The sequence below is a fragment of the Tasmannia lanceolata genome, unplaced genomic scaffold, assembly GCF_043159265.1.
Source record: "Tasmannia lanceolata isolate RefF3 unplaced genomic scaffold, GAP_Taslan_0.1 ptg000037l, whole genome shotgun sequence".
NCBI lineage: Eukaryota > Viridiplantae > Streptophyta > Magnoliopsida > Canellales > Winteraceae > Tasmannia > Tasmannia lanceolata.
Window position 1 is genome coordinate 49,533,376 of NW_027518714.1, and position 13,170 is coordinate 49,546,545.

Below are 13,170 nucleotides of genomic sequence, written 5' to 3' on the forward strand. Positions count from 1 at the left end.
CCTCAAAATATTTCTTATATTAATACTTAAAGGAGGGGTATTTTCATAAAAATGAACTAAATATTACCTAAGTTACAACTTTCCACTTCCCTCCTTTTCCAGCCATCTTTTTCTCTTCCTATCCTCGGCCGGTTTTTCTTCATGTAGACTTGCCACTCACCTTCAAAAAGGATTAATTACTTAAAAGTTTGATCAGTGCACACCCTCTAACATTGGAGTTCTTTTCAACAATAAATCCTATTCTTTATCAAAATCACGGGTTATTATTAGATATAGTGACTAATTTTTTTCTGAATTGAGGAAGTTTTGGAGTTCATTTCAAATGAAGAAGGCTGAGATTTTTTGTTGTTTTGTAAGTAGGACCTACTAGGACACTCCGATGGACAATCCGATTTGAAATAGATCATGACCGGGACTCATGAAGTAGGATCCGAAGAACACTCCGAATCCGATCCGACCGATAAAGGATTTGAATGGATCGTGACTAAGACATAGGTGGATCCGATCCAAAGTGGATCCATTAACACCCCTACCATTGATCACGACAATGACTTTGTGCCTAGATTATAACATTATAAATGGTATATTAAATATTGGCTATTGATATCGGCACTATATGTTTTAATAATAGCACAAACTCAGCTTGTCTTTTCTTTTTGAATTGACTTCTAAGAGCTTTGTGGGAACTGTAATAACCTTTGACCTCTGTTTAGATAGTAAAGACAAGATGAGTTAGTACAGTTATCAAAACATGGTAGTGCCAACTAGTGGTGTCAACGGATCCACTTCGGATCGGATTTACCTATGTCTTAGTCACGATCCATTCAAATTCCTTATCAGTCGGATCGGATTCAGAGTGTTCTTCGGATCCTACTTCTTGTGTCCCGGTCACGAACCATTTCATATCGGACTGTCCTAGTAGGTCCTATTTGCAAAACAGCAAAAAATCTCAGCTTTCTTTATTTGAAATGAACTCCAAAACTTCCTCAATTTAGAAAAAAATTAGTCACTATATCTAATAACAACCCGTAATTTTGATGAAGAATAGGATTTTATTGTTGAAAAGAACTCCAATGCTCAAGGGTGTGTGACGATAAACTCCAATGTCTCGATCGCGATCCAAAATTTTTCTGATCTTATAAAGAGGATCAAAGTATGTCTATGGATCCTTCTAATGTGGCTAGATCCTATCTATTAAGGTTCGGATTCGGACCATCCATCGGACCGTCTAGGTCCATTGACACCCCTAGGGCCAACGATTCTGACCATATTAGCAAAACACTATAATAAGGTGACTAATATCCCCATTACCATATTTTGATATTGGGCACTACTCACTTTGTTTTTACACTATTTTAATTAGCTTTCTATGAATGTTACAATACTCAAAGATGTCATCAGCATCTAATCAGATCACTATTTTAATTAGCTTTCTGGGGATGTTACAATCCTCAAGATGCTCTACCAACATCTAATCAGAAAAGTAAAGTTTGAGTAGTGCCATTATCAAAATATGGTAGTGCGGGTATCAACCCCCTTATAATAAATGTATATTATAATACACATATAAAGACGGAGTGAAAAGAGAGAGCTCTAAAAGATAGATTATATGACGCCCCACCGTGAGTATAAAGGGCGGAGAGAGACAAAAACTCTCTCCCTTGATTTTACATCCAAGAGAAAGTCCCGTTTTGACTTTTCCTTGGTTCAAAAACCAGGCAGCAGGTTTCGCCCTTTACATTCTCACGGTCGGGCATCATATACAAAAGATAGGGATGACCCAGTACGGAACATTAGTTCCCCAATATAATCACTCCACAGAGCAGCAAGAGAAAGTCCTATAAAAATCACACGCCGTGGAATTTGGTCTTGTTTTCAGGATGAAATTGATTTTTGCACGCTTTAATAAACGAACATGTCGCTTTCTTCAGAAGGAAACTAGTATTCAGTCTTATTTTAGAAGGAAAATGATAATTGCATACGCCACCCTGTTTTCATCGATTTCACAATCGATAAGAGACGTTTAAATAGAGAAGAGTGGATCTATCAAACCAAAGGATTGTCATTATCAATTCTGAGTTTCAAAATCAACGAGACATCACCATCATATAGATGCAATCATAGTTAGCAAAACTCCGTTTTTTTTAGGCAAACGTTTTAAACACGTTTTTGTTGCCAACTTTCCAATTTTACCCCCGCCATATTTTGTAAATGACTAAATTCTAAACTCAATTTACTTGTGTTTCCGGTTTTTGTTTTTTTTTTTTTACTACGTTTTTTCAAACCAATGCCGTATCAAACTCGAATTTTTGCCATCCCCTTTTTTTGCGCAATCACGCTTTGCTAACTATTAGTTAAAATTTTGGATTTATATAATTTGCTTTTTAAGTTTCAAATTGGGAAAAATGTTTGGAAAATTAGGGAAAATGTAAGTTTAATTTTCATTTTGAATTTATGACAAGAAATTACAAATAAAATATGAGAAACTGACGAATAATTCGTTAGTTTTTTTTTTTTTTTTTTTTTAATTTAGAAATTTGGTTTCAGTTCAGAAATGTCGCATTTAATTCCAAAAATGCAGGAATTAGAATTATGCATTCAGAATTTTTTTAAAAAACTTTCAATTATTAGGAGAATTTTATAATTAAGGATGCAATCAGCAAACAGAGATCTGATCACTTGTGGGGAGAACCACCTTAGCAAGCACAATCTGATCATGATTTTAATTCAATGAGTCGTCATTATTTTAAAGAAAATGGGTGTGTTTTGTGTGTGTGTGTGTGTTTGTGTGTGCGTGCGTGTGTGTGTGTGTGTGTGAGAGAGAGAGAGAGAGAGAGAGAGAGAGAGAGAGAGAGAGAGAGAGAGAGAGAGTAATGACATGAAGATAATGAATTGATATGAACACCAAATAAGTTAAGATTTAAAACATTGGCAGAGAGTATATGATATACCAATGGTTGAGGCTCCAAGTGCCTTATTTACCCATTGAAGGGTTGATGATGAAGCTTTCACTTGAACCCTGCTTGAACATGAAACTTTCATATGTACAAAAGGAACATAAATATAGACACCAGTTGAGACTTGACATCAAAGCACGCAATTCTGAACTACGATGACAACGATTTTGAAGCATGATAAATGAAGAGAAGCTATGGAGAATAAACAAATAGAAATAGAAATCAGAGATGGTGAGGCCAGATAAACTAACTGAGATCAATGTCCACCTGTTCTGGGCTCCCTCTTTCGGTTTGATTAGCAACGAGTTCACTCCCTAGCTGCCCTTTGTCCCCGGATCCAAATGCGTAAAGCTTCCCTGAATCCGTCAGTGCAAATGTGTGCGCGTTCCAGTATATTGAATTGGTGAGGCTGATCTGAACTATCCTTTCGTTCACACTCTTAAGCGAAGTAACTAGTTCCGGGGTCAGCACATTTGAATGTCTGTTGGCCTGTTTATCAAAGAAACATTCAGTATTTATCGAAGGTATGTACCTCCAATAAACAAAAATTAACCCTTTCGAATGCTTCTGTATAAAGTTTAATTGAAAGTAGGAGTGGAGCAGATTCAGGTGTAATAGCAAATAATCATTGGTTCTCAAAACATTAGAAAAGATTAAAAAAAAAAGGATCTAAAGAAGAGTCAGGTAATATGATTCTAAAGAATCTAATACATTTATTAGAGAATACCAACATGGGTATATAGAAATTAACTTATTCCATTATTGTGTTTCTTTAAAATACTCTGCCAATGGTTGAACTTTTTTTTTTGAAAGATGACATATTTTTATTGATACTATAATAATTACAATGGGGACCAGGAGTCCCACTTGACATTACATAGTATCAAACAAAACTGACCAGGGCATTCCCTGATCCAAGAAGGCTAAGCTAAACCTAGGTCATTTCTTTCTGAATCATGTCGTATGCAATGCACTCCAATCAAACAGAAACTTTCTCCGCCCGTGCCAAGCCAAAAGCCCTACATTATGATCATTTCAACCTACGTCCATCATCTTCCTCCACCAGTTTCCCCCAAAATTCAAGGTACCAAAATCTTGGTTAGCAAAGAAATCTCAATTCCTTTAGGGATTTTTCTTCATCCATCCTCAAGCTAAACCCCAGGAACTCCAAAATGATGAACATAACAAAAGCATCCTCATAGTTATCTCATCGCATTTACTAAGTTCATCCAGAAGACTTTGAAGGTGGAAAATCGGCAGATCCATGACAGCCGCATCCGGATTTCTTTCTAAAAAGCCCGGGCTTCTTCGAGTTTCAATTTCGTCCTCCAGATAAGAGATAGCCACCTCCCTCAAAAGATCCCATACTCTCTTCTACCTTCTTCTATACTCTAGAGATACTCCAGAGGTCTCTTGATGCGAGTGTTTGTTGGTGGACGCTATCCTTTCATCATAAGACATTCTTCTCATCCTGTGAAGGATTTTTTCCAGCACCATGATCTCCATAAACAACTTTCTCTTTCTCTTGCGCCCCCCTGGGCATGAAGATGATTCATGCTGCAAGGGATCATGTTCTGCCATCTTTACTTACTTGGATATGAAGGATACCCATAAAACGTTGCAAATTCCAGTCGATTTATATCATAAATTATGTCACCGCCATATAACCACTAGTCTGATCCCAGGTGTCCCATCCCAAAATCATTTTGTAGCGACAATTAAATTTTGCTTTTGACGAGCTATCCCATCCTAGGGAATAGTCTCGCCTTCCCAAGATGAGATCCCTACCCATCCCACCTATAACCCAGCAATTAACTAAGGAAAAATTAATTACTAACCCAACCTTGTAACCAAACCCCTAACCGGTCAAGGGTATAAACCAAGGCTAGAGGTGGCGACCAAAATTGGCTCCATCCTCCTAATCAAAGCATCCATAAATGATGTAATCCCTATCAACTCCTTCTAACCCAGGATCCACGGCTACTAAGTTAGCTAGCAAGGACCTATCCTACCAGACTTGGAATAAAATTTTAGGAGTTTCACCAAACTGTTGTTTACCCTTCTTGATCCTGGTTTTAAAACCAAGATATTCCCCAACATATCCCTAAGTAAACTTTCTTGAGATATTGACCTCCTTGCCAGGGGATTTAAGCCAACGTAAGAACCGCCAGAGGCACGAAAATCGACACTTTTCCTGTAAGAGTGTTGGAATTAGTGGGAGGTGCAGCCAACGAAGTAGAATTCCGCCTAAGTGCTTTAGGCTTATATTTCTTGGGACTCACCAACAGTTCAGAAAGGTCTGAATACCTCTCTTTAGGTCCCATCACACATTTTTCAAAGCAGACCCACGGCACACTCTTGGGCATCCCGACAACAGCGTTGGATTGGTTAGATTTAAAATTTGAATCCCAAATGGGACCCAACGGCTCACCGGGCATAGGCTTTTTACTCGCCGGAAGACTCTCCACCGGCGAAGAAAGATTTTCCTTCGAAAGCTCAACCCCAATAGTATAGGTCTGGTCTAAAACTTTGAGTTTAATACCAGAAAAAGGGAAAAGCTAGCGGGGGGCTAGAATCTTGGCCAAGACATAACTCATACAATTCTGGTGGTTGCCTTCCACCTTAGTTTCTACTACCTTACCAAAAAGGCCCCCTAATGCCTCCACCATAGGAACAGCCCAGGCGTGCAGAGGGCTACCATAGAAATGAACACAGAGGGCTTCCTCTCCTTGAGTAAAATCCTTTTTCCAAGGAGAGAGAGAGAGAGAGAGAGAGAGAGAGAGAGCATGGTTATCCACAGGTCTCTTAGCGAGAATTTGAAAGGCTTGTGATTCTGATTCAAACATAAAAAGAACCTCATTCTTCGCCACCAAAGAAGGACAATGCAGAGATGGGATTTCCCAGGAGTCCTGTGCCCACTTCTAGAGATCCTGCAAGGTCTCATTATGGTTTTTCTTTTTCCCTATCAGGCAAGCTCTTAGGGAGCCCATTCGCACATCCACTTCCCTGCCCGAGATAGATAAAAGTGGAATCTCTGAACTTCTGTGGCGATAAATTTTACCCGAATCCAGCCAAAGATCATCTTCTCCGCCAAAAGATTCTTCTTTAGGTGATAGTTTAGCACAAGGAACCCATTTTGAGGGGATTCTGGTCCTATGACACCATCGACACTCATCCCACCATCTAAAATTAAGATATTGACAGGGATAGCAAAACCTTAATTGCAAGAAGTGTGAGTAGGATTTCAAATAATCAGATATGCAAAACCATTGAAGATAGTGGTTCTAACAGATCTAAGAACCAGGAGAACCTAGGAAGAATCTCTAAAACAAATATGGAAATTTCTAGAAATGACTCCAAAGAAACTTCAACATTAAGCTTATCTGCAAGAAGTGAGTAAGAATAAGAATGCTCGACGATTCAAATGCAAGTGTAGGGAAGTGGTGGTTCTCAACAAAATTCAAGAAGAGAGCCTAGGAATCATATGTATAAAATAGCTACACAATTGTATTAATTGGAATATCAAAATTAATTCATCTAGTGACTGCATTTATAGCTATGATTTGTGGACACGGACACGAGTGTCGCGCTAAAATAAAAAGTATTCATAATTATAATTTGTCGATAAGGACTCATGTGACAAGTTTCGACACAGATATGAGTTATCTGACATGGCAACATCTAAAAAACTAGCAATAGTAACACGTGCATTCACATAAAATCATGTACACACACCCATATTAACTCTAACACTCCTAGCAATACATTTAAAAGAATCCAAAGGAGTGTGGACATGAGTGGACATGCGTGTCTTGTCGGACAACACGTGTCGACAATAAATTCAAAGTGTTGGCTAAATCTTAGATTTATAGAAACTTAGTATCTATTTATAGATACGAAAAACTCGTACACCACAAGTAGTAAAAAATTTATTGGGTTAAAAGTTGTACTGTTGAAGTTATTCGCAACTAAAGAGCAGTGGCTCTCAAAGGATCCAAGGAACAGGAGAGCCTAAGAAGCATCTTTAAAAGTTATTATTGAAGAACTTAATGTATATGGTTATGTTTGGTAGTCTATAAAAATGGGATCTTCGCCTATTGCATTTATAGAAACTTACAATATCTAGATTCGAAAAATCAGGTACACCACAAATAGTGTACAAGCTATTGAGTTAAATGTGGTTTTGACAGAACAAAAGTAACTAATATGCGGAGAAGCAAAGGTTCTCGAAGAGCTCAAGAAGTAAGAAGCATCTGTACATAAGGCAAAATGTTAAAGAACTTGAAATATATAGTTTGCTTTAATGAAGAACATTGGAAGAATCCAGGGCTGACAGACATGTGGCACCTTGAGTGCTTGCATATGATCGCCACCTAACGTGGCCTTCCGTTGGTCGCACTGATAGGCCAGTTTTACGTTATAAATCAGAAACATAAATGCCTGTTGTGCACTACGAGTATTTAATAAAATGAACTTATTTATGATCATGCTTATTATAGAAAGGTAGACTATGTTGCATCAGTATAGATACGAGTGTTGGAATCCGACACGGATATCGAGTGTCGGATTCGGCAAACCTAAAAAAAATGATTCGTGGATTCGTCAAATTATTTTAATCAATTCTCAAGTTTTATTTTTTTAACATAATAATATAACCCTACCAAGTAATATATTGAATATTTTAATAGGTAAAGTAGAAATAATATTTTATTTCCATTTAAGAAACTTAATATTAGGATGGGTAAAACTCAAAACATGTGGTAATTGTAAAGTTGTGGTATTAGTATTCAGAAACAACAAATAAAAGAGATCTATTTCAGAGAATCTTGAAGTATTGGAAACCGAGACATGTCCGACACGGATTCTTCGCCCGTTTAATAGAATCCATGTAACATTGCAATCACGTAGCATAAACAGTACATATTTATTTAATTAAAATCACATTAAGTACGTTTTAATTGGTCGTATGATAATTCCAAGGTGCAACATCCTGGGTAGAATATTCTTGCTAATATGGCATTTAATCTTTAGTATTCAGAAACGGCAGATAAAAGAGATCTATTTCAGAGAATCTTGAAGTATTGGAAACCGAGACATGTCTGACACGGATTCTTCACCCGTTTAATAGAATCCATGTAACATTGCAATCACGTAGCATAAACAGTACATATTTATTTAGTTAAAATCACATTAAGTAGGTTTTAATTGGTCGTATGATAATTCCGAGGAACATCCTGGGTAGAATATTCTTGCTAATATGGCATTTAATCTTTAGTTTAAATTCCATGCACGTCATATGTGTGTGTGTGTATCTGATCTATACGTAAACAGTGCAACACAATAAAACGGAAAACAGAGAAGTGTATGGCAGACCTGTCCATCAATTCCAATTGAGTGACCAAGGCTTGACGATTCTCCACACCCAAAGGAATAAACGTCACCATCTTCAGACAACACAAATGTAGTATAATCTCCTGTGGCTACGTGAACAGCTTTGACCTTGCTCAAAGCTTCCACCACCTTAGGAACTGACTCACATTCTTCATTCCCATGCCCCAAGCAACCATATCGTCCCCAGCCCCATGTGCAAACACGCCCATCACGTCCCACGACAGCAGCATGCCAAGCACCCGCTGCCACCACTGTGGGCTGAAGGTTCAAAGCCTGAAACTGTTCAATTAATCGAGGGTATCTCTCGTCAGTTCTAGAACCATGCCCAAGCTTCCCCCCCAAACCACACCCCACAGAGTACACAGACCTGCATTAGAATTGACAATCCACAACGATATAAGGGAAAACTAGAGCAACCCAGATGATCATTATGTAATCAAGGACTAAGAATAATTTAACTATCCATGCCCAATACAAATTTAGTTCTTCAGTGATAATTAATGATCAAAAGGTTCAGATTATGATGGTTTTATCAGTGCCCATTCATCGAAATTCGCATACAATAAATGTTACGAAGGAAATACTTACATGCCACCTGGTTGGCATGCCAGAGCTAGAAGGTAGCAATATCCAGCCGCAATTTGAACCACTGGTATGTTCTCAAGAGGACCCGCAAGGAGATGAGGTTCCAGATCAGCTGGCTCAGTTTGGTGACCAAGTGTTGCATCACTACCCCATGAAAATGTATAGACTCTTCCCTCTCTAGAGAGAACTGCCGTGAAGAAATTCCCAATTGCAGCTTGGACAACAAATATTCCCTTCAATGATTCAACGGGCTGTGGTGTTGTAACAAACTTACCCTGAACACTATACTCGGTTTCTCCAAAGGAGTCCTTCCCGAAGGCATAAACCTGCCCCGCATCACTTATCAGCATTGTCCGACCCGCTCCAACCGCAGCTTGTATAATTCGAACGCCTTGTAGAGATCTGCTCAATATCAAGGAGACCCATTTTCATTTTATTTTTTTTCAAAATGGAAATGAGCGGGTGCAACACGAGAGGGACCCATTTTATTGATCTTCTTCCTTTTTCGAAAACATAAAGCAATGAGAATTTAGACTGTATTGTGTTTCAACAACATAAAAGCAATAAGAATTTAGAGAACCTGATTTGGCGTGGCCGCCATTCCTCTTCCAGGGTGCCATGACCAAGTTGCCCTGAGCTATTAGACCCGAAAGAATATACAGTCCCATTTGATGTCACTGCAATACTGTGACCTGGCCCAGCTATTGCCTGGGACATCTCTCTCCGGCAGCAAGCTTCCCCCGCCAGCAAAAACCTTAGGACCAGCTTCCATGATCCACCACACCGCTGCTTTAGAACCACCTGTTCTTCATCTGTCATTGGTTTAAATATGGCTCTTTTCTGGCACATGTCCAGTGCAGCGAGCTCGGATATGGAAAGTTCAAAATCGGGAGCAAAATGTGCAGGCTGCCGGAAAAATGAACATGTTGCCTGCGATATCCACGAAAACCAATCAGCAGCATTATCAATTCTAGTGGGAAAAATGTTTTTTATCGAATCAAATAGTAACAAGTACTTGCCTCGAGTTTTGCGAGGTCTTGAGGGTCCAAATTACATCCGGTGAGAACATGGAGAACGATTGAGGGGTTGGCAGCTAAGGGAAATTCGCCGGGGATGGAGTCTCCGAAGCAATGGCGCAGTTGGCGTTGGAAGGCTTGCAATGGAGAGACTAGAGTGATAGATTGGTCAACAATATTATGGTATTGTACAGAGGGAGCTCCACTCGCCGTGGTGTCCATGGGCACTGCTAAATTTGCAGTGCCCAAGCTTGGGTTGAAGAAGAGAAAATTCGAACTGAAAAGTTTCAAAACTAAACTACATTACAATAATGCTATCTGCAATGGTTTGATAAAGTATCTAGTCTTTTACCATGGATAAACTTACATATCTTATTCAATGGATGGAGCCTTCTACAGAAGTTTCCACAATGTACAAGTCAATCAACCAATTCCAATTTTCAAAACCTATACACCATATAGGGCAAAATGATCATGGTCTTCGAAGTATGTAAAAGCACACAGGATCAAACTGAACCGAAAGGCCAAAAAAACAAATCCACTGCAGAGTAGAAATCTTTATTTCAATAAAATGGTGAGTTCGCCAGATTCGCTGCGACAAAAAGAAGTATCTTTTCTGGTCCTCCACTAAACGGGGCTAAAACTCGCAAAATTAGAAATGCCAATATACGAATAAAACTTGACATTATTAGAAATGCCCATAAAATACTATATTCGTAAAGCATAAATATAGATGCACTCCTATGAATGTGGAATATGCCGAATTAGTTGATTCGAATTGGAATTGTCAATTCCTCCATAACTGCTTAGTCATAACAAATTCCTCAATTTAGGGGAGAGAATTATTGAATTGTGCAGCGGGTAACAAAATAGTTCAATATACATTCACTTAAATAGAAGAAACCCAGTTAAGAAATGACGTTTAAGACTCATTTGCGAGTAGATTGGAGTATGTAGATTTTTCAAACACCATATCAATTACATTTAGTTCTCTACTAATTTCAGTCCAAGGAGCCCAATTGGAAACATGCATTAACAGTCATGAATTTCACATTGTGTAGAAGCAGAATTGATGGGATTAACCTGAAAAATAGGCATCAAATTAACTTGAAAGATAGATAAGCCGACAACAATGAAGAAGGAAACACAGTTAGTAAATGATGCTGGAAACTTGTTGACGTGAAGTTTGGAGCATGGAGATTTTTCAAACACCATATCAATTACATCTAGTTCTCTGTTAATTTCACAGTCCAAGGAGCCCAATTGGCAACATGCAATAAAACTCGTGAATTTCACATTGTGCGGAAGCAGAAGTGATGGGATTAACCCGAAAAATGGACATCGAATTAACTTGAAAAATAGATACGTAGAAGCCGATCACAACGAAGAAGGAAACCCATCACTTAAATAGAAGAAACCCAGTTAGGAAATGACATTGGAAACTCGTTGGCGAGAAGATTGGAGCACGGAGATTTTTCAAACACCATATCAATTACATTTAGTTCTCTGTTAATTTCACAGTCCAAGGAGTCCAATTGGTCATGAATTTCACATGGTGGAGAAGCAGAATTGATGAGATTAACCTGAAAAATAGACATCTAATTAACATGAAAAATAAATACGCAGAAGCCGATCACAATGAAGAAGGAAACCCAATTGGAAACAAAGTTATTCCAAAAACGTAATATCTAAATCAGGCCGGGTAAATCAAGAAAATGAAAGAAAATAAAATTCACAGCAGAGAAACTGGTGAAACTGGAAGATTTGGAAACAAAGATATTCTAAATACGAAATATATAACAAAACAAACCTAAATGAAGTAGATGAAAGAAACACGCGGCAGCCAAAAACAGGGATAAAATGCACAGAAGAGAAACAGAGAAAATTAATAAAAAAAGATAGAAATCTTATCAAACAAGGAAAAGATGATAAAAGTTAGGAAGAAACCCTATAGCACAAGGATACATTTCCTAAAATAATGGATATTCTACAATGAAAAAGTCCTAGAAAGGAAAGTATTTCACAACAAAAGGATACTTTTCTTCCTATATTGATCTGTTACAATTCTTCACAAAGGAAAAAAAAAAAAATTCAGAAACCAAACCAAGTTAGATCAAACAATACATTTCCTAAAACAACAGATATCCTACAACAAAAAGAGTCCTATATAGAAAAAAATTTTGTAAATTTCACCACAAAAAGATGATTTTCTTCATATATTGAAGACAATTCACAAAGAAAAAATAAAAAAATAAAAAATCAGAAATTAAACAAGTTAAATCAAAGGATACATTTCCTAAAATCACGGATATTCTCCACCAAAGAGATTTCACCACAAAAAGATGCTTTTATTCATATATTGATTACAATTAACAAAGAAAAAATCAAAAAAAAAAAGTAAACAAGTTAAATGACAAAAAAATTAGAAATAAAAAACAGTAACTAATATAAACCAGCCAAAATCAAAAATCAAGTGAAAAAATTAAAAAAATATATAAAAATTCAAACGCATCTGACATAATACGCATCTTAGATCCATAATTCATGGTTTTTCATCGAGATAGTGAAATCAAATCCTTGGAAAATTTTCCTAACCGATATGCAAACAAAACAGAGAAGAAAAAAAACCACTAACAACAGATCGGAATTTTTTTCCCGATCAATACAGATCAAGTTAAGAGAAATCGGGAATTGGAATTACATCTAGGGAAAAACAAGATTTTCCGATTGTGAGTGAAATCTAAAGGCAGCTGCTATTTGTCGCCGGAAAATCGCGATTTTTGACGGAATTTGTAGATTCCGGCACCGGATTTGAGAATAAGACGGTGAGATTCCGATCAGAAGGGTTTTATTTATGGGATTTAGAGACCGAGATTAGAAGAAAAAGAGGGATTTTTTTTCTTCTCCTTTTTCTCTCGTTTGGGTGTTTCATCAGTCTGTGAAAATTGCATTATAAAGCGATGAGGTGTAAGCGAAGCGGTGAGGGACGAAAGCTATTTCCAATATATACGCAAGTTCTGTTGCCACGTCAGCAGGGCGATTAACTAGGGTTAACGAATTTAACCACAGTGTGCGGTTAGACGGAAAGGGCGTGGTGGTGAGAGACTGAGAGCGAGGCGAATTTCTCGCCTTGTGTTGGATTGGATTTAATTGCATGAGAGGGGGTGAGATACTGAGATTGGTTTTTTTGACTAAAAGACCCTTCTACTTTGGTTGAAATT

At 37.7% G+C, this 13,170-nt stretch overlaps 1 protein-coding gene across 3 annotated transcripts; it reads right to left on the reverse strand.

Moving 5' to 3' along the window:
- Positions 1-2,874: 2,874 nt before the first annotated feature.
- LOC143859979 (Regulator of chromosome condensation (RCC1) family protein) lies at positions 2,875-12,932 on the reverse strand. 3 transcript variants are annotated; one of them, XM_077370470.1, is made up of 7 exons: positions 12,651-12,932; positions 10,317-10,396; positions 9,953-10,226; positions 9,514-9,863; positions 8,937-9,335; positions 8,331-8,715; positions 2,875-3,446 (listed from the first exon to the last, which is right to left on the reverse strand). In XM_077370470.1, the coding sequence occupies exons 3-7, from the start codon at positions 10,169-10,171 to the stop codon at positions 3,204-3,206; spliced, it is 1,596 nt and encodes a 531-aa protein (XP_077226585.1). In that variant the 5' UTR covers positions 10,172-10,226; positions 10,317-10,396; positions 12,651-12,932; the 3' UTR covers positions 2,875-3,203. The 3 variants fall into 3 exon arrangements, with proteins under 3 accessions (XP_077226585.1, XP_077226586.1, XP_077226587.1); XM_077370471.1 differs by having other exon boundaries at positions 9,953-10,242; XM_077370472.1 differs by lacking the exon at positions 10,317-10,396.
- Between the last annotated feature and the right edge of the window lie 238 nt (positions 12,933-13,170).